This window comes from Heterocephalus glaber, unplaced genomic scaffold (assembly GCF_053883595.1).
Source record: "Heterocephalus glaber isolate CG9 unplaced genomic scaffold, H.glaber_assembly_v1.0 deba00001555, whole genome shotgun sequence".
Classification (NCBI taxonomy): Eukaryota; Metazoa; Chordata; class Mammalia; order Rodentia; family Bathyergidae; genus Heterocephalus; species Heterocephalus glaber.
This window is the reverse complement of record NW_028258346.1, coordinates 6,909,431-6,930,413: the sequence shown is the minus strand read 5'-3', so window position 1 is coordinate 6,930,413 and position 20,983 is coordinate 6,909,431. Positions and strand designations below refer to the sequence as shown.

The following is a 20,983-nucleotide window of genomic DNA, read 5'->3' as shown; positions in this document are numbered from 1 at the left end:
TTTTAAATGTAATATAGTTTTAAGACATGAGTTTGCACCAAGTATTACAGGAGCAAGAAGAGAGCCAATGAAAGGCTTCCACAAGAAGGTATAGTGGAGAAGAGGACCATCAAGATGAGCTGTGAAAAATGAGAAAATGTGCCCAGTAAAGAAAAAGACTAGAAGAGTTTATCTCTGCTGGCAGAAACAGTACAAGCAAACTCCTACCAAAGTCCATTATGTGCTGACTCTCAGTTTTATATCCAAAATTCTGGTTTATGTCAACTGCAAACTCAAAATTTTCATTTGGATTGCTACAAGACTTCTTATACTTTTCCTCTCAACATGTCCACTTGCAGATTTCTCTGTCTCTGTTGATGGCAACTTTACCAGTCTGTCTGTTCAGGCCGAAAACGCTGGAGTTATTCCTAATTATGCTGTTCCTTTTCTACATCCAACTTCTCAGAAAGTCCTCCCTACTCCCCGAGGTTAGACAGGGCCTTCCTGGCTTGCCTGGCTGTATTGAGAGAAGAGTAACTGTCTTGGGCTGCATACAAAACATAGTTACTGTGTATATATAACAAAACTGGCTTTATTTTTCAATTTAAAAAGTTTTGGGGGTTTTTTTGGTATGGGGGATCGAACTCAGGACCTTGTGCTTGTGAGGCAGGCAGTGGAACCACTGAGCTAAATCCCAGCCCAATTTTTAAAAAGTTAAAACACAAATGTGTCCACAGGCTCCAGTTGGACATGTCTGCTAGGCTCTACCTTCAAAATGGATGCAGAATCTGAGTCTAGACAGCACCCAGGGTGATTCTTTTCTCCTAAAAGCAAACACGTGACACCTCTGGTCAAACTCTCCTATGGTTCATGTCACTCAGAGTGAAAACCAGAGACCTTTCCAGGGCCCACAAGGCCCTTAAGATGTGTTCTCCTCATCTCTCTCTCTACTGAATTCTTTGGGCCTTTTGATTTCGTCCGGCCAAAATGATTTTTTTGGTTTTTTCCTATGTCATATTGAAAAAGCAACAAATGTAACCAGGCAAGTGTTCTGCTTCGTTGAAGTATAAGCACTATCTTACTCCTTGCTTGTTCAACCATTCACATACTTGTGGGACACTGGCCATTCATGAGTGTCCCCTACACAGAGGAGACAAATGTGGAGCCACTCAGTGTTCAGTGTGTCAGAGTTGCATTAGATGATTTTGCTTTCATCGTGGAGGGGGTTTTTGAGAGGCACTTCAAAGGAAGCAAAGACTGGAAGAGGCCAAGTTAGGAAGTTTTTACAATCTAGATACAGGGGAGGCCGTACTAAAGCTATGATTGTTAGTGGGAGTGGAGAGGGGACTCTAGATTCCAGAAATACTTTAAGTTTAGGATTGGTAGGCCCAGGCTGAATACATATGAAGTTTGGAGGGAAAGTGTTAGGAAGGAAACTCCCAGGTTTCTGGCTTGACTCACATGGTGTTTGAAGGTACTACTTAGACAATGAAATCTGAAGATAAAGGACTGGGAAGGCATGTGTTTCCTCTGGGGCATTTGTTGTGAACAGCAACCAACCAGACACGGGGTTTCTTGAGGTTTGAGAGGCCGGCGCTGGGCATTGGAGTTACCTACAACCTTCCCGAAAATGTAATTTTTTTCTACTTACGATTTTTGTTGTTTTCAAATTTCACTCTTCATAAAGTCTTCCATTGTAACTTTTTCCCAGACACGCACTCTAGGGCATTTCAGTTTATTGCCCCCTCTTCAACAGCCTCCTGGGGTGACTTTTAAAGCTTGGTTATCTTGAACATGCAGCAATCCTAACCGAATGCAGCCAAAGCGCAGGGTGAGAGCTGGTTCCTACAGCTCACGGACATGTACCTTCGTCCGATATTTGGCACCGAGAGCAGTGTGCTGTCTGTCTACGGCTTTACCAGGAAGAGCCCTGGGCTCCGTGGAGAGCGCTGGCCTAACCAGCTCCGGAGGAGGAGAAACTCCTGAGGCCGGGCGGCCCTTCCCTCAGCAGGTCACCCTGCCTGGGCTGGCGGCGCCGGATGTAACGGGCGAGAGCCGCGGTCGTCACAGTAACGGCCGGGCCTGTGGGACTCATCCCGCCGCGCGGCCCGCATTGTCCCGGCTCCACGGCGACGCGGGAGCGGCGGGACACGTGAGCCTCTAGCCCCGCCCGGCCTCGGCCCTGGGCCGCTGCCTCGCGCCGCACTGACGCGGCGGCACGGATGGGCGCGGGGACCGTGGCGGCGCCATGCCCGAAGAGCGGCTCTCGGCGGGTAGGGGCCAGACCTGCCCTCCACGACGGTGGGGGCAGCGGCGACGCGGCCCCCTCCACGCGTGTCACCCGGAGTCTCGCCCCCGCCCTCACCGCCGCCTCGCGCTGCCTCCGTCCCCAAGTCGCCGGCCCCAGGGTCCCCGAGGCCTGGCGTCCTCCCCCCAGTTCCCGCCTGAACCCGGCCACGTGCGTGCGGCCGCGCTCCTTGTTCATGCCCTAAGGAAATTACATTTGAGTGAGATAATGTTATGTTTTTCTCTTTTCAGAGCCACCAGATATCACAGAAGCAGGGTTTGTAAGTACAGTTTTCAGGAGCTACTTATTTTATTTTTCCAAAATAGCAAATACCATATGATAGAAGAAAATTGTATATTTTTCTTTTCTTTCTTTTTTTTTGGGGGGGGTCACCTGAGTCGTTGAAGCTTTGGTTTAGTAACAATGATGATAATTTTGTAGAAGCTTTGGTTTTAGTAACCATGATGATAATTTTGTTCGAGATCATTCTTACGTTATTTCACAGGTACATTTTTAAGAAAAGGCCGCTTGGTTTGTGTGGTGGACGCTAATCACTGTTAAAAGTTCTTTCCCTTAAATGACCCTCTTTAGTTTCTCTGAGCTTTTTAGCGTCTCTAGGAGAGGTAGGTTTTATCTCCATGGTTTTGTTGTGATGTGGCTGTGCAGTTCCTGGTCACAGTAAACATTAGTGTATGGCTTTGATTGTGAGTTGATTTCTAATTCCTTTAAAATTTTTCTTTATATTTTGTTCTCAGTTCAGACTTTTGGAGAAATTGATAATAACAAATATTTTGCCAAATATATATGGGGAAGGAAAGGGGATGAAGAAAAGTATTATATACATGTACCAACTCCCTACAATGAATATAATCATTATGTACTGCAAGCATGTACTAATAAAAAATACAAATGTATACATTATCATTTGGGTGAGTGCTATTTTAGGACAATATTTTATATTTAAGGAGCTTGCTCAAGGACAGGAAATAGCAAGACCTAATAACTACTAAGAGCTGAGCTTGATTCCAAGAGCCCTAAACACTTCTATTATTTACTCATGTTCTCCAGTACTTACTTCTCTTGTTGACTGATTATCTTATTTGCTTTTGGCTTTGTATTCAAACAGGTACGAGTGATGGTACATTCAAAGTGCAGTCCTAGCCAGGTCTGGTGGTACATGCCTGTAATCCCAGATTTCTGGGGGGGGGTTGAGGCAGACAGATCACAAGTTCAAGCCCAGCTTGAGTAACTTGGCCTGGGGATATAGTTTAGTGCAAAGGCTCTGGGTTCAGCCCTCAGTACCAGGAAAAAAAATGCAGTCCTAGGTGCTGAGGATAAGTCTCAAAAGTTCAGTCTAGCAGGGCCTAGAACTGAGAGCTAAATTTGCATACCCTCATATCTTCCACTTTCACCCTTGCAGACCATTAGATCCTTTTTATTTTTGTTTATTTGTTCTTTTGGTACCAGGGATTGAACTCTGGTCTTTGCGCTTGCGAGGCAGGCGGCAGAACCACTGAGCTAAATCCCCAGCCCTAGATCCTTTTTATTTTAAGACAGGGTCTCCTTAGAGTCACAAAATTGCCCAGCCTGGGCTCAAACTTGTGATCCTCCTGCCTCAGCCTCCCAGAGTGCTGGGATTACAGGCATGCACCGCCACTGCCTTCTCTCATTCTTTTTCTCCCTCTCCAGGGTCTCTATCATTTCCCATGAAAATATTGATGTAAGTCTACCCTCCTCCATCCTGGACCCCACTTCTGTTGTACACTGGCTATTGGGCATCTCTGTCATCTCAATGTCCCTGCATCACTTCAAGAGAACTTTTATCTCCACTACCCCATCCCTAATTCTGTTCTTCCTCCACTTTTTCTTATCTTGGTTAATGGCACCACTGGCTATTCAGTCACCCAAGTGAGAGCCTTTCTGCCTTTTTCTTCATCTCCTGCCTGCAAACATTTGCCAAGTGCCTTTCATAGCCAAATCATTTCTCCATTCTCATAGCTACTGTCTTCGTTCAGGCCTTCGTTCAGGGGCCTGGACTTTGGCAGTAGTCCTGATATCCCTGCCTTCAATATTTCCTCTGCCAACTCCAGTTTTTTCTTTGTCTGAAGTATAAAATGCAAACTCCTGTGCATCACCTGTGCTAGATTCCATGCTGTTGCTTCGCTCTGTCTACCTTTTGTTTTTACTTCTCCCATCACTGCTACCCTGGCTATCAAATTGCTGTTGAACTCTAAAATATTACCATGTTATTTGACTTTGCAGAGCTTTTATTAATAGCTAATATGTATTGAATGCTGACTACATGTTAATATCCAGCCTCAAAACAACCCTTATGAGGTGGTTATTGTTACCCATCTTTCACAAGTAAGTTGAAGTTACAGAGCTCAATCACTAGGCCCGAGGCTATACATTGAGTAAAGGTTCAGACACTTGGCCTTAGCATAATTTTTCGGTCTTCTTTAACCTTACCTTCCAATTCTCTGTAATAAAGGCGACATTCATCCTGTTTGGGGTTTGTAAAGTACTTCCACATGCCTTCTGCTCCAGCCAAGCTACTCTGCTTGGCTCCTGCCTTTGCTGTCGAGTTTTGTCTCAGTTGCCCTTCCCCATCCATTTCACAATCTTGCACATTTTTCCAGGCCCAGATCATCTCCTCAGTGAAACCTTTCCAGGCTAACATCATCCAGACTTAGAGCTCAGGGCAGCTTTCCACTGAGACCAGTTTGTGAGCAGATCCTCAAATTCACATACTTAACCAAGTATTTTCAGATTAACCAACCTGTCTTGAACACATATTTGCCTTTGTTTTTCCAAAGTGCAAAAGTATTGCTCTGATTAATAAACTACATATTCTTATACAAAGTGTGACAGAGACGCATATCTCCCTAAACGCCAACTCTCCTTTTCCTTAGTAGATACTAGACACTTACAGATTACATTTGGTAGTGTCCCCTGTGGCCAAATGTGGCTGTGAAACAATTCTGGTCATTAGGATGTAAGCAGAAGTATGTGTTCTACTTTGGGAAAGCTGATGTTTAGAGAGATCAAATTACTACTCCTTAGGTGACACAGTTGGTAATTGGGTGAACCACAATTGAAAGCCAGGTTATTCTGACTTTTAATACTAAACATACACGTAGAGAGAGGGGAAAATGAACCCTTTTTCTTTTTTGATGGCTGCAAAGAAGGATGTGATGCTGGAGTTGAAGCAGTCATATTGGTTCATGAGATGGAAGCGACATCTTGAGGATGGCAGTCACAAGATCAAAGGGGCCTGGGCTTCTGATGTTTGGGAAGCTACAATGCCAGCCTTGCACTGCTTCTGATTATAAGAAATGAATAAACTTGGGTTTCTTTTCAGTGATGCTTTTTTGGTGTGGTGATCCTGTGTTCCTTTTTTGGTATGGTGATCCTGTGTAACTTTTTATCATATTTTATTTTCTCAATCACTGGATCTAAAAGTAGGTTATTGTTGGTGTCTGCAAAATATGTTTTCCTTAAAACGGGATCTTCATCCTCAATGCATAGAGCAAGTCATTTAGAATCAGTCATTTTTTTTTCAGGAGCATACTACTGTGTATATTCCATATTCAAATGTTTTATGTGTAAATTTTGGAGTTTCTTAACCAAAATATTAGTTCATATAGTGTACAATGTGTCTCAGTAGACCTTAATATTCCCTATAGCATGTACAGCACAATGTCCAGAATATGTCATAAGATGATTAAATCATTTTGATTTATGGATATTTTTATGTGTAATTGTCACTGTTTTCTCTTTCTTCTTTTTGTGCAGTTTTATTTGATATTTATTACACATTTCTTAATTACTATCTTCTGACATTTTTCTACTTTAGCATCTTTATTATTGTGTTTGATTGCCATGTCTTTGGTAACTTAGGGAAAACACAAAAATTTAATATATTCAGCTCTTCCATCAGTTTTCTTGTATAATGTGTTTTTGATTATATAAGCAATGTATATAATTCAAATAATATAGATAAAATGAATGCTTCTCTTCACTACTTCTGTTAGTCTTAGCCTCTCTCATTGCCTTAATTTTACATAAAAACTGAAATATAAACCTACCATAGCAAATAGTTCAGAATGCTTTATGATACATTGGGATTTAATTACATGTATGTATGCATTGAGAAAAGTTTGAAGTGAAGCGACTCCTAGATTTTTAGCATTAAAATAGAATATACTAATATTAAAGATTTAAGTATGTATCTGAGTTTCTTATCTTTTTTGTGTGTGCCTTAAAAAGTTTGTTTGCAGTTATGCTAATAGCTGTGTCATGCTTCAAAAAGAGTTTTTATAGAATAAAGCCATTATAGTATTATGATTATTTTGTTGAAAATTTTCTGATATATAAAACTACAGTTATATTAACTTTAAAGCAAAATAGAAGTTGTTTAAAAAGAAAAAAGACTTCTTTTATCTCAGCCATCAAATTCAAAGGGAATTTAGTTTAAAGCAGTGTTTATTGCATTTTACTTGTTAAAAATGTATTCATTTTGCTGCGTGTGGTGACACACGCCTATTCCCAGCACTTGGGACCCTGAAGGAGGAGGGTCTCAGTGAGTTGGAGACCATCCTGAGCCACATAGTGAATTCAAGGCCAGCTTGACCTCCATAGTGAGAACTTGTCTCAAAAAAAAATTCATTTCAAGGCAATATTCAGCCTGTTCAAATTCATATCCTGTTATTTTATAGGTTGAATGAAATAATAAACTGAGATCATAAGAATACTTTTATTTTAATATAAAATATTAAAAGTTCTATAATTGCAGTCTGCATGAATAAGACTTTCTAATTAACTGGGAGTTAATAGCCACTTAGTGTTTATTTTCCAAAATGAAACTTGGTAGGCTGTACATAAATTGGGTTGGATAAACTGTGGAGCACACTTGGGTTCACACAGCAGCTAGCTTTATGTGGAAATGGTAGTAGATGTAGGTACCACTACTACTCTGTCTCTTCACCTCCTTTTCCTGAAGAGGAGAGAGAAGTTGTAGAGAAATGTTCTGGAAACTGAGACAGGTCCCAGAGAACCTTTGGGAAGTGTTGGGCTATTTGGAATTCCTTCATCTCTGTGGAGTACTATACTTGGGAAGATCAATTCTTTGATGCTTTTTTTGAAACTGCAAAAACTGTTAGAGGTTTCACTGATAAGGTAGTTAATAAGTATATCATTGAACCACTTCTTCCACTTACGGCTGTGTATTGGGGACACATGTTAGTCACTAGTTCCAAAAGTAGTATAACTTTTGATTCGAGAGATGACCTTTAATATGAAACAATGAGATGATAAGCAGTTTATATTTAAGTGTTAATTATGAGGTTTGAACCAAAAGTGTGTGAGGATTTAGAGCAGCTTGCCACATCCTCTTTTAACCCATAGGTACCGTGTAGAAGGGGAGAAAAAGTGTGAGGTACTCTTTTAAATGGGTATTTTGGCTTGTAGGACCTTCGTATGGGAAGAAAGACTTTGGGTATTGGGTCTAATGGATTAGCTGAAGCCTACTAGATATAATGTGAGAATATGACTGAATAAAAGGGAGTCAAGAGCATCTTTCACCTTCCCTGGGCCTTTCCATATTTTTTTTTTCCGGAAGAGAGGGAGGGAAGGAGGGAGGGAAGGAGGGAGGGAGAGAAGCGTAATGGAAAGAACTTCAGGGTACATGTTGATGTAATGCAATCTTTGAGGATAAAAGGAGGAAGTCTGTATTTTGCTCTTCATTACACAAACCACTCTGACTTTCTCTCTCCTTCATTGACTTCATTCATAAGAAAATATAATTTTGTAAACCCCTGGGAATCAGATAAATGGGATTTTGGTTCTAAAATTTCAAAAATATTTTTCACCTAAGCAAACTGTATTTTCACAAGCCACTTTGTGGAACTTATTTCACTATTCATTGTTTTTTTTGCATTATGAATCTTTAATTGATTCTTTCTGTTGTGTTTTTATTTTTATTTGTACATTTGCAGTACATAATGTTTACATTCCTTCTGTGGAGTTGGTACATGTACAGAACACATCTCAATTCCTTTTTTTTGTCCCCTTTCTCTCCTCTCCCTCCTACCTCTACTCATCTCTTGATGGATTCTTATTCATCTTATATTTCTCTTTTCTATATGTTTTAAATTTTTTAAAAAATATTTTTTATTTTTTCTCTTTTGACAATGTCTCTTTATTAGTATTCTCTTAAGAGTCTGTTAAGTCATCAGTCTGTTCAGGTTTTATGTCCTCTGTGTAATCATTTAAGCATTCATTTAACAAAAATGTTAGGAAGCCTGGTGTGGTGGTGCATGCCTGTAATCGCTCCACTCTGTGGGGTTTGAGGGGAGAAGGAGAATTGCAAGACTGAACCCAGTCAGAGCAACTTAGTGAATTAACAAGACTCTGTCTCAAAATTTAAAAATTTTTAAAAAGGACTGAGAATATAGCTCAGTGTAAAGGCCCTGGATTGAATTTCTAGTACTAACAAAACAAAACAAAAAAAGTTATGAGCACCTACTGTCTAAAGGCATTGGAGCCAGGCATGGTGGTACATGCCTATAATTCCAGCACTTGGGAGGCTGAGCCAGGAGGATTGCTATGAGTTCAAGGCCAGTCTGGGCTGCATAGTGAGTTCAAGGCCAGCTGCACTACAAAGCAAGACTATCTCAAAAAACCAAAAATAAAAATAAAATTAAAAAGGCATTGGAAATTTTAAACATGAATGAGAAACAGCCCCTCTTTCTCAGAAGTTCACCATTCCGTGAGTAAGACATATACAGAGACAATTATAGAATAAAGTAATAAAGGTTTTTATAAAAGACAAACTCCACTATTCCAGATTTTTTGAGAAGAAAAAGGTAGATGAATATGGGAGAAAAAATCTCTCCAGGCAGAATAATCAACATGTGCAAGGTGCAGAACTTTAAAAAATTGCTATTACTGAAACATGTTAGTATGCGATGAGGCTGGACAGATGGGCAGGAGCTAAATTGCATTCAGCATAAGCCATTTAGAAAGACTTCAGATAAATGGATCCTTTGTATTAATTTATGTGAGGTTAAAAAGACTGGTGCTTGAGGTGGTGTGAGGAAGGAGGTTAGAAAAAATGAAGTTTGATGTCATGCACAAAAGAGTGAACTGGAGGGCTCAGCATCTGACCTGTAGTGGCTGGGATCCAGGGTAGTGGTCAGAGAACCAGCAGTTTATCTAGAGGCAAGAAGGCAAAGAAGGCTGTCCATAAGGGACAGAGAAACCTGATCTCCTTTCTGTATACATAAGTACCTCCTAGAACATTTTGTTTTGAAACACTTTAGAGCATATGAGAAAGTTAAAAGAATTCTTCAGTGAACCTGATATATCTATCAAGATTTCACAGTTATTCTTTTGCTGCTTTTGCTTTTTTATATGTCTTCCATCTATACTGCCAGCCATCTACCAACCTATCTTATTATTCATGCATTTAAAAAATAAGTTACAGGCATTGATACAGTTCACCCCAGAACTTCAGTGTGAACATCAGGAGCTAGTGTTCAATGTCAGTTTATGATTCTTTTGTTGATGCAAAATTTATACACTGTGAAATGCAAATATTTTGAGAGTATCATTTGCTGAATTTTAAAACATGTATATACCTTTGTAATCCAAACTCTCATCCACTATAAGAGCATTTCTATAATTTCACGAAGTTCCTTCAAGCTTTTTCCCAGTTGATTCTTGTCCTCATTCCCCAGAGATAACAAGCATTCTGTTGTGCTTTCTGACCTCTCCTCGCTCATGCATTTCATTCTGTACCCTGAATTGCTGCTCATATTTATATTTCTAAATATAGAATTTGAAGTTATTTAAAACACATTTCAAATACCGTTTCCCCATGAGTCTCTTCTGATTCTACTAGATAACATTTTTTCCTCCTTTGGAGAAAACAGTTACTATTGTAATTCTCTCATGGCATGTCTTGGGCTTATTTGTATTTATCTTAATTCCTCTTCCTTGTTTATAAAATCGTTGTATATCCTGAATCTTTTAGAGTTGTGAAAAAAAATTGTAATTCATCTGATTTGAGGATACAGCAAAATAGCTAAAAAAAAAATCTTAACCTACCATAATTAGCAAGTGTGCATAAACCATTTTGCCTAACTCCCTTTTACTAAGAAATTTGAGAAGTTTGCCCTAAAAATGGAAAAGCTGACTTCACTTTCACAGATGGCACACCTGTAATACATGAAAAAAAAGTTTTAAGAGCATGTTCAGTTCTGAGAAGTGTTTCTACCTTCCATTGCATCATTCAGCAGAGAATCTGCGCTGCAAATTTTGCAGTCAGATTGATAAAACGATGTAATGGGGAAACTGATTGTAACTCAGTTTTCTTCTTGATTATACCTTGAACCATCACCAGTTCATTAGTTATTTGGAAGATAGTCAGCCTGAGTATGGAGTTAATTTATTTTTAAATGTCTGAGTAATTGGATTGGGGAAACTTACTGAGGATGACTGAGCTACTTCTTCAGATCAAGGGCTTTCATTTTGTTGTAGTTAGTCAAAGGTTTTGGGAGTAAAGGCTTCATGATATCTTCATTTGTTTACAAGACCATCTGCCTATCAAAATGATATGATACTTGAACTGATTGAACTAGACACTGCAGTGGGAAATACACTTACTTATTTCATAAGTGCAGGCCTTCCTGCTGAAGTGCCGTAAGAGGATTGAGCAGGGCGCTTGCAGTCTGCACCTAGTTTCCACGGTGGAATTATCCCATATGAGCAGAATGGCAAATGTTTAATACTGGTAAAAATTCAGGTACATTTTCAGAAAAGAAATACAGATTTTAATGTGCTTGAATACTACTTTAAGTTTCTATAGTTGTCTGTAAGTGTAAACTCAAGAATGTGACTGAATGCCAGGATATGTGGACTCACCCTGAGGGTAGGGGAGGGCTACCGAGAACTCGCAGATCTGTGGCAAGATGAACTCAGAAATTGAAAGTAAATGTTTAGAAACTTTATGGCAGTTTGGCAGGATATGCTTATAACTATTGAATTTAATAATAACAACTTGGGATTGCAAAGCATGTCTTTTATTTTGTTTCCTAGTAATTCATTCTTACTGTATTTTATAAAAATTTACATTCATCTGAAATGGATTATGAAAAAAAAACAAAAACAAAGCAAGTGCTTTATTATATATAGTTTGTTGAGTTAAAGTTTCTTAGAAGTGTGAGGCATCTGGAAATGAATATATGAATCTGAGGATGGTCTAGAAATTTCTGGCAATAAGGCTGGTCAAATTCCAGGCAATATTTAGGTCCATCAGGCACCGTGAAATACGTATTCTCTATTATGGCTAAAAATTAAAAATAAAATGCACATTTTACAAAAACTAACAAGGGACTGTACTTCTGTCATTAATTTAAAATACACACACTTCCCATCTATGGATTTTTTAATCACATGGCCCAGTACTGGCCCTTATTGTAACATAGTTTTCTATCTAAGAGATACAGTATAAGATGTTTTCTCATAAGAGTTAACAGAAACTAGGTACTTTGCTAAATACAGTCCATAAAATTAAAGTTACTTTGAAAGATAAAGTTCAAAAGGATATTAGCCCTATGGTTTCCTGCCAAATCATATCTGCCTTGTTATGTTTTGTCAGACCTTTGCCAATCAGAACTTTATTTGAACATATACTACTAAGGTACTAGTAAGAAGGTAGTAGATTTATTAAATCCTTAGTTTCTTATTGTCTTAATCAGTTGAGACTTAGAGTAAATTCCTTCATATAAATCCTATGAGGATTGTTTATAACTCTCTTCTGACACTTCAGTTACTTCAAGAAATTACTGTGAAATTGTTTTCCAAGCTAAGTGTAAATATTCTGTACTATCTTCAGTGTAGCACACTATTTAAAAAAATTTTTTTTAAATTTGGCCATACTGTACAAAGAGAAAATCATCAGCCATATGGAAATAATAGCATTGTGTCATTTTGGTCAACTTCATGTTAGATTTGCAAAATTGAAATATAATTATGAATAACAAAATAAACACATGTACTGTACAGGAGTGTGTCACGATGTGCTTTTGACACAATGGAAACAATTACTAATAAAATAAGGTGTTTTATGATTCGGAAGACAGCTTTGTTCTTGGCAGTGGCTTTTCAATTTTGCCATTTTTAAAAGTGGTTACATTGCTGGATGAGATAATTGTGGAAAAATCTTTATGCTTAGAAGACATACATCATCAAAGTTCCTCTTACAGAAATGTAGCAGGACTAGATTATAAAAGTATCTCATTCACGGAGGGGAAAGTAAAGCATTTACTTCACTTAGTTTATCATCTCCATTGGCCAACTTAAGAAATTTATATTCTCAATTTCCTTTTAACCCCAAACATTGCTCATTGCTTCTGGCTTTATTGACTCTCCCTGCTGCATATATTATTTACATATATATATATATATATATATATATATATATATATATATATATATATGTGTGTGTGTGTGTTTAGTAAATCCATGGGAAATTTACCATGTGGTGGTAAATTGGTTTATTTTGTTCTTGTTGGAGCTTCTGGAAACGTTGGGTTTACATTAATTATGTGTTCTGCTTTCTAGCTAAGTACAATAGCAAGGTCTTTTAGGAGTATGTTCCATTCTATTTTTATATTCCTTCCTTCCAGAGTCTATAGCACTGTGCTATGAATGTAGTGAGGATGTAGTATGGACGGACTAAAAAAGATTTGAAGATCTATATTATAATAAATTGATAAGAGATTAATATAGGCATGTTTTAAAACAGCTTATAATCATAATTTGGGTTTTTTTTTATGTTTTTACAGGAAGATTCTTTGGCAACAGATGTCTTCCTTGCGGACTATTTTAATGAATTCCTAAGCCTTCCAGTGAGTGTATTAGTATGTTCTGTTGAATATGCCATTAAAAGAAAATATTTTAATCACTGAATTAGGTTTTTTTCCACTGAATTGTTTTGTGAAACAAATTTATCCAGAGTCGTATTTTGTTTTTTTTTTTTTTTCAGAGTTGTATTTTCTTAAAAGATTAATTGAGGCATTTTGGTAGAGTTTGTATCTTTTTTTTTTTTGGTACCGGGAATTGAACTTCGGAACTGGTGCTTGTGAGGCAGGTGGTGGAACCACTGAGCTAAATCCCTGGCCCCTCAGTTTGTATCTTTTTTATAGAGTTAATCACTGGGGTTTGAACCATATTTTGAAGTTATTCTTACTGAAGAAAGGAGCTTGCCTGGGCATCAGAAAACATTCCTTACGGAACCTGACACAGCTGTGTCTGGCACCACATTAGGCATTGAACAGAAGTGATAATGACAGAATAATAAAAACTCAAGAACCCTTTTTTTTTTTTTTTTACTCTAGGCTATTATTGTCATCCTCATGGACAAATATTAAAATGCAGTTTTTTTGGTTTTTTATATGTGCAACAGGGTCTTAGTTCTTGTTTGGTCTGATTCCTTCCTCATTATTTGTACATTATAAGAAACCTGGAAGCATCACAAAATTGCTCTTATACATTGTATAATCTTTATTCTGGCCTCTATAATTTTTACTCTTCTTTTAAAAATGTTTATTAGTACATGTCTGCAGTTCATAATGATTACCTTCAGCATGGGGAGTTGATGCGTGTACCTAGCACATCTTAATTCTTTTTACCCGCCCGATCTCCATCTCTTGGGCCTCTTCCCATTTGCTAAAGATCTACAGCAGTACAATTTTATAAAAAGAAACATTTCTATTTAAGTCTAACTTCAGTTTATCAACACTTAAGTTTTAAAGTCTCAAGATATGAGATTATGTTGACTTTTACTTGCTCCAGAAAATGAATGAATTCCCCTGCCATTCTTTCCCATAAAAATCTATTTTAAATTATACACATAGTAGAATAAAAAAGAAAATTTACAAAAAAGTGAGAAAAATTAAACTACAATCTTGCCATCCAGTCAGAACAAATAGTACATTTTTCTTCAGATGATGGATGAGACAACGGACTCATTTCTGGTGACTATGTAATCATGTTTCGCATCCTTCCCCAGCAGACACATGTAGTTCATCCCCCTTTATGTGTCCCATGCAGCTCAAATGGACTGTTTTCTATTTCTCTGAATCCTTCTGTTTTTACCTCCTTTTTCTCCCCCAACTCCAGCTCCTTTTGCATCTGCATTTAGTACCACACATTCAACCTGTTCGCCTTCAAATCACAAAAGAAGGGAATATGTTATGTTTGCAGAAGGGATTTAGGGACAGGGAGAGAAAGAATGGTAGGTTCTCAAACCAAGTGCCTGGCAAAATTCTAGAACAGATCAATAATATTTGGTTTATGAGCACTTAACTAATATTTAGAAGCTAGTATGGGTTTGCTAAGAATAAATGTGACAGGCTTCTTCCTTCTTTTGGATAGTTATGGACTAGTATTCTAGCAAAACATAAATTGAGGGTATTATGGTTTCAATAAAGTGTTATAAAATAATGCATTGAACCATATTACTTCCTACTCTGCTTAAAACCCTTTTTAGCGGGTTCTTGTCACACTAAGAATAAAATCTGGAATCTGGTATGATCTGGCTCTTACCATCCCTTGATCTCCATTTCCTATCCTTTTTCCCCTAATGTTTTTTCAACTTAATTAAAGTCTTCTTCATGTTTCTCTTATATGAATATGCCAAGAACATCCAAGATTTTTCAGGCTGGAGTGCTCTTCGCTGGGATGTTTGTATCACTTTCTCCCTGCTAAAATCATTTCTGTTTAGAAAGTCTTCCCACCAACTCTGTCTAAAATGATATCCTCAATGCATGCTCCATTTACATTGTTTTATTTTTCACCAAAGTCCTTATCATATCTGTGAAATTAGTTTTGAAATATTTGAACCGATTCACTAAATATAACCAGTAGAAGTTGATTCTTAATAGTCTACAATTTGAACTTTGCATTCATTGTATGGAATTTAAGACCCTTTGCAATTTGGCCTCAACTTAACCTTTTTTTGCTTTATCTCTAGCTTCATATTTTTGTGCCACCACACACACTGTTTTCTGCCTCTCCTAACCCACCAACCTATCATGGCCGCATATAATCTTCTTGTGCTCAGTGCTCACTGTGTAATGCTTAGTAATAGGAGTGTGACAGCACTGTGTCCCGATTCTGGCCCCTCTGCTCATTACCCTGGTGATCTTACACACATCACTCAATTCCTTGATTTATTTCCATGTGAGAAGAAAATAACTATCTTACAAGATTGCTATGAAATGAGGTAATGTTCATTAAGAATTAGTGCTTCTTTTTCCTTTTCCTTCACTAACTAGACCATCTCCATTCCCCAAATATAACAGACAATCACTATTTGGATTGGTGGGTCATTATAAGTCTAGAGGTTATTCTCTTGTGCCACACAAATCTGTAACTTCTTTGCCTTTTAAAAATTATTTTCAATAGAGACTTGTTTGAAAAGTTGCAAGAGAATCAATGTTTTTCCAGTTTGAGGTCACTCAGCTAGTAAATGACAGATCCACCCAGGGCCACGTGGCTCAAAAACTTTTGATTGTTCCACTACACTGTGATGTCCACAGAACTGGCAACAGGAAACTGATCATTTGGATAGCAGATTCTTGTCTCATTTTTATCCTGATACGTAGTGTGAAATGAACTAAAGTAAATAAAGCTGATGTATTTTTAGGGTTCATTAATAGAAGTATGGTCAGGATAAAAAAATATTAGTCTGGTGCCTAAACGGTACTCAGTAAATGTTGTTTTGAATTGAGTTGAATCATCAGACCACATTATTGTATTATATTGTATTCCTGTCTTGGTCCCATATGTCAAGAGTTGCCTCAACAAGCCAGACTCAGGGAAATGCTGTAGAAACCATGTCAGATGAAGAGGGGTTGAAAGGAGGGTGAGTGTCTAACCTGGCCTGGGACTAGGCAGCAGGGGTGGAATGGAGTAGTCTTTTCAAATATTTGAAATTTGATTGAGGAAGAGGGATTAATGTATTCTGTGACACTAGAAGGCAGAACCAAGGCCAATTTATGAGAGAATCTAATTGTTGAGTTTTTTTTTTTTAGAACAGTAAGATCTATTGGTTTGTGATTAGAGGTATTTAGGAGGAGGTTAGGAAGTCATTTTGTGGGAATATTGTATAGGGGAAATATCTAGGAAGGAGGGAAGGAAGGAAGGAAGGAAATTAGGAAATCATCTATGGGGACACTGTATAGGGAGAACATTGTCTATCTACCTACCTGCCTACAAACCTATTTACCTCGGGTGGGATATTGAACTTACCCAACCAAAGAAATTTTGATTACCTCCTCTATTTTATATCAGAAGTTACTGTAAATTTCTTGGGGACAAAGAAAACTTCTTCTTCAAGATGATTGTGTTTTTATTTCTTTATCTTCCATGTAATATCCTTAAAAACAGCTGGGTGTGGTGGCACACGCCTGTAATCCCAGCACTCAGGAGGCTGAGGCAGAAGGATCTCCATGAGTTCGAGACCAACCTCGGCTACATAGTGAGTTCAGGGCCAGCCTGAACTATAAAGGGAGACCTTGCCTCAAAAAAACAAACAAAAAAACCACACACAAAAAAACCCAAAATACCAAAACAAAACAGCAACAAAAAGATCCTTAAAAACAGCCAAATGTTGGTGGCAACTTCCCACCAAAAACAGCCATAATCTAAGCCTGATAGTGTAGATGTACATTAAAGGGCCTTTAGGTCATCTATATTTTTGAGACTCCTGAGACTTTTTCCACATCTTTAGGAACATACTCAAGGTCCCATAAGTGGATTGTGGCAAAAATGGGCCTAGGAGTCAGGCTTTCTGGCCCTACAGCGTTTCTTTCCATTACGCCATCACACCCTTGGGACACATCATAAGATCCAGAAATTGATGGCTGGTAGCCTGCCTCCATGTTATTTTTTGATGAGGGGAATCCAGGACAGTTGCCACTGTTATAAATGATTATGGCACTTTCCAAATCCTAGCTTTCATAACTTCATTCCGTTTGTTCTTGCGCCAAGTTCACATTCAGATATTGTTTTCATTTGGTGTCTGGGAGGTTTTGGTTGCTGTCAACTCTTTATGGACAAGTGTTTGCTTATTAAATTTTCTTCTGTGCTATAGTGTGAAAACATTTTTTCCTTTTGGTTTTGTTTTGTGTGTTTTATGCTTAGTGACTGTTGTGGGATTGAGTCGATGAGCCCACATAGATTTAGGTTGGTCCTCTGTGGGTGGTTTCGAATGTTTGTGACATTTATCGTTTGCAGAAGCTGAAGGGGTGGCCTGTTCTATACTCTCCTTGAAAGGATAGGTATGTCATGTGTTTGCCAGACCATGCTTAGCTATGTGCTTTTGGAATTTTACCATAACTTCTTTTTTTGGACTGATTCTCCACACTTTTTAAAAAAATCTGTAAACGATTATAATTTCTTGCAGCTTTATAAAGGAGTTATATGCTAGATGGATTGTTGGGTAGGGGAGATGGAGAGAGAAAGAGAATATAGAGACGGGGAGAAAGAGTGGGATGATGGGGGGTAGAGGTCTGGGTCTGCCGTTGCCAAGATTTACATACCCAGAGCTAGGTTTTTAAAGGATTCAGTGGAGATCTAGGCAACCGCTTTGTCATGTTTATACCTATGGATGTTTTTTTAAACCCTGTAGCTGCAACATAAAAAAACATGTTAGCAAATGTAACTCATTTTATTAACCAAGGATGTTTTCTATATATTTTTGTAGCACATTATTCCTTCCATCTCATTGGTAAATGTCTAGTAAACAGTTTACAGTTAGACATTTAAAATGACAATAAAACTTAGATTAAAAGTTGTTATTGGTAACTGATTTGTTATAGCCAAGTAGTCAGATGTTTTTCTGTTCACTGACTAGGATGCATGTTTAAAATACAGTGTTGGAGCTCAATTAGTAGAGACAGTTGGAGCAGAGATGAATATGTATTAAATTAACCTAGTCATTAGTTTTTAATTTAAATACTGTTCAGCTAAATAATTTGGCACCCGGTAAGTTTCAGTGGTGCTGGGCTGGCAGTTTAAGCACATCACTAATTATTCACAGGTTTTTTTTCCTCCTCTTTTCAAAGAAGTGTGGAACCAGCAATTTATTGTGGTAAAAATATTTTCATGCACTTGTTTTTTCTGTGAAAATATTTTTCGCACATGGATGACTAGTACTACAAAGTTAGCTTTCAGCACCTTCAGGTCAATTCGTTTTAGAACATTTGGAAAATGATACCCTTGAAATAAGAAAATTAAGTAAAGAAAAGAGCAGTCTGTAACAGCTTGGAGAGGACTGGGTTTGAGGCTCCTACTGAAGATTTTTCCTGTCATATGATTAAAAGCTGAGTGTTGTCTAAATCAGCCTACTCAGCTTCTGAGGGAAAGTACTTCTTTCGTATCGTTTATTTCTATCTCCCCTATCCGGCATATCATTTACGTACATACTAAGCTATAGGTGTTTTATAGATAAACTTGGAAATGGTAAAAACAAGGGATGTGATGTGTGGGAGAGATTCTTTTTAAACAGGCAGCAAGAAGTTGGGTGATCACGTAAGTGCAAGGTTCTTTCTCCTGTGTACAGAACCTAGATGGGTACCTGAGAGTCAGCATGAGGGAATGGGCAGAACCTGGCCTTTGAGGTTTGTTTTAATCTGGGTTCTGCCTCTCTTCAACTAAAAACTCCTCAGTAGAGCCCCCTCCTAAAGCAGTGATCCTTATTAAACTTGAGTGTGCATTAGAATTACCTGAGGGCTCGCTAAAACTGAGAGTGCTGAGTCCCATCCTCAATTTCTGATTCCGGGAGAGGGCCAAGGCTCTACCTTTCACATAGGATCCTAGTTGTTGATACTGATGCTGGTGGTCAGGAGTCCACACTCGTAGAACCACTGAGAGAATGCATTGAGTTACACCGTGTGGTAGCAGGGCCTTGATGAACTGGTCCTGTGCCTTTCTCTCCAGGCATATCCTGCTCTTCTCCCCTCTTCTATTGAACCAGCAATGCCACACTGCCTACAGTTCACTAAAAGTGCCCTATTATTTTATGCTTATGTATCTTGATGCATTGGCTCTTTATTCTGTAGTTTCCTTCTCTCCTCCATCTGATTGATGTCTATTCATTCTTCAAGACACAACTCCAGTGTCCCACTTTCTCTACACCTCTTCCTTAATTTCCTGGAGATAGTTAAGTGAAGCCTTATGTGCCATCACATTACTTTCTAAATACTCCTGTTGTACTTTCTGTGTGTTGAAGTGATGTTGCCGTATGAGTGCGTTATTTGCAGATTGAACTATTCATGCTCTTCAGAACGTGGGTGGTTTAAAGAGTGAGGCTTTGTTTTACTGCCTGTTGTATGTAGCAGTCCATGAATGTGTACCCAGCTGAGGGTGTGAGACGGAAGATGAGGATCTGCCATCCCCTTAATGGGTCTCATCCTTCCTGGCTCTCAGTAACACAGTCGTAGTCATCTCATTATGCAGCATCTCAGGTCACAAGTGTTAAATACACAGTACATAGTTTGGTACAACATGAACTGAAGCAGCAATGACCCATTTCCATGTCGGAAGAAAACCGACTGTGATCCGCTTCAGAACAGTGTTCAGGAGAATGTTGTCCTTTGTGGTACTTTCAAGGATTTCAGGGGATACTTTTTTCCTGTTCAATGATGTGTACTCTGAGGCAGGGCCCAGATTTCATTTCTTTCAGTTAGGGTTTTGTGGAGGATGCTGATTTTTTGTCTCTTTCAATATGGCAACATATCATCCCTCATAATAGTTCATTTAATAATGATTTAATAAATACTTATTGAATACATGAATGAAGTAATTAAGGAAGAATGGAATTGAGTGATCTTACTAAATAAAAATAGACATGGACTCTTTTCCCAGAGAGACACAGTCACGGACTGATGGGGTATAAAACAGGGAAGGCACATTGAGATGATCTAGTTAAAGCCCCTTTTACTTAGAAAGGCAAAGTAGTTAACCCAAGGTTTCTTCCATTTAACCATTCTGCTTATCCTTCTCTGGATAGTTTCTGGTTTAGCCACATCTCTCTTAAGGTGCAATAATTGGACCAGACGTATATTCTAATATTATTCCCCCTTTCCCAATGGACATTATTCTCTTGTCCCTTTGGCATTTGAATTTACATGAATTTTACAACATTTTAGTATTTTGCTGATTCTTTTCATCATAGAGCAAAATGCATCATTATATCCTTATTCCTTAAAGAGTAGAAACAATGTTTTTTATTCAGCTTTGTAACAATAACTTTGGACAATAACTGACACTAGAGGTTTTAAATTTTTTGATTCTTTTTTTCTTGGTACCAGGGATCAAGCTCAGAACCTTGGACTTGCCATGCAGGTACAATACTACTGAGCTACATCTCCGGTCCTTTTTTGATATTATTGAGGTGAATTAAATGGGAGAAGCTTTGAATTAGTTATGTGTCACTTTTATAATCTTAAAATCACAGTGCTGTTGAAGACCTTCTGAGATCTACTCTAACTCATGACTTCTTAAATAGAAAAATGCTTGTTTGGCAAACACTCTTCAGTCTTAAACATTTTTAAGCTTAGGAATTATAACTTTTTTTTTTTTGAGACTGGATATCTTTGTGTTGCTCAGCCTGACCCCAGACTTCTGGGCTTAAGCAATTCTCCT

General features: G+C 38.2%; 1 protein-coding gene across 10 annotated transcripts in view; it reads left to right on the top strand.

Moving 5' to 3' along the window:
• The window catches only part of Rgs22 (regulator of G protein signaling 22), a 127,303-nt gene that overhangs the window by 5,017 nt on the left and 101,303 nt on the right, over window positions 1-20,983 (top strand). For 4 of the 10 annotated variants that reach the window (XR_015442847.1, XM_087190672.1, XM_087190674.1 and 1 more), the window contains exons 1-3: window positions 1,811-2,252; window positions 2,518-2,546; window positions 13,117-13,179. The exons of 1 other annotated variant lie outside the window; for it this stretch is intronic. Coding sequence is in view for 8 of the 9 variants with exons in the window: in XM_087190672.1 (XP_087046798.1) it covers window positions 2,228-2,252; window positions 2,518-2,546; window positions 13,117-13,179 (117 nt within the window). In the remaining variant the exon portion in view is untranslated. Of the gene's footprint in view, window positions 1-1,810; window positions 2,253-2,517; window positions 2,547-13,116; window positions 13,180-20,983 lie in introns of those variants that run through there. 5 more of the 10 variants (XM_087190677.1, XM_087190675.1, XM_087190673.1 and 2 more) reach the window with 2 other exon arrangements.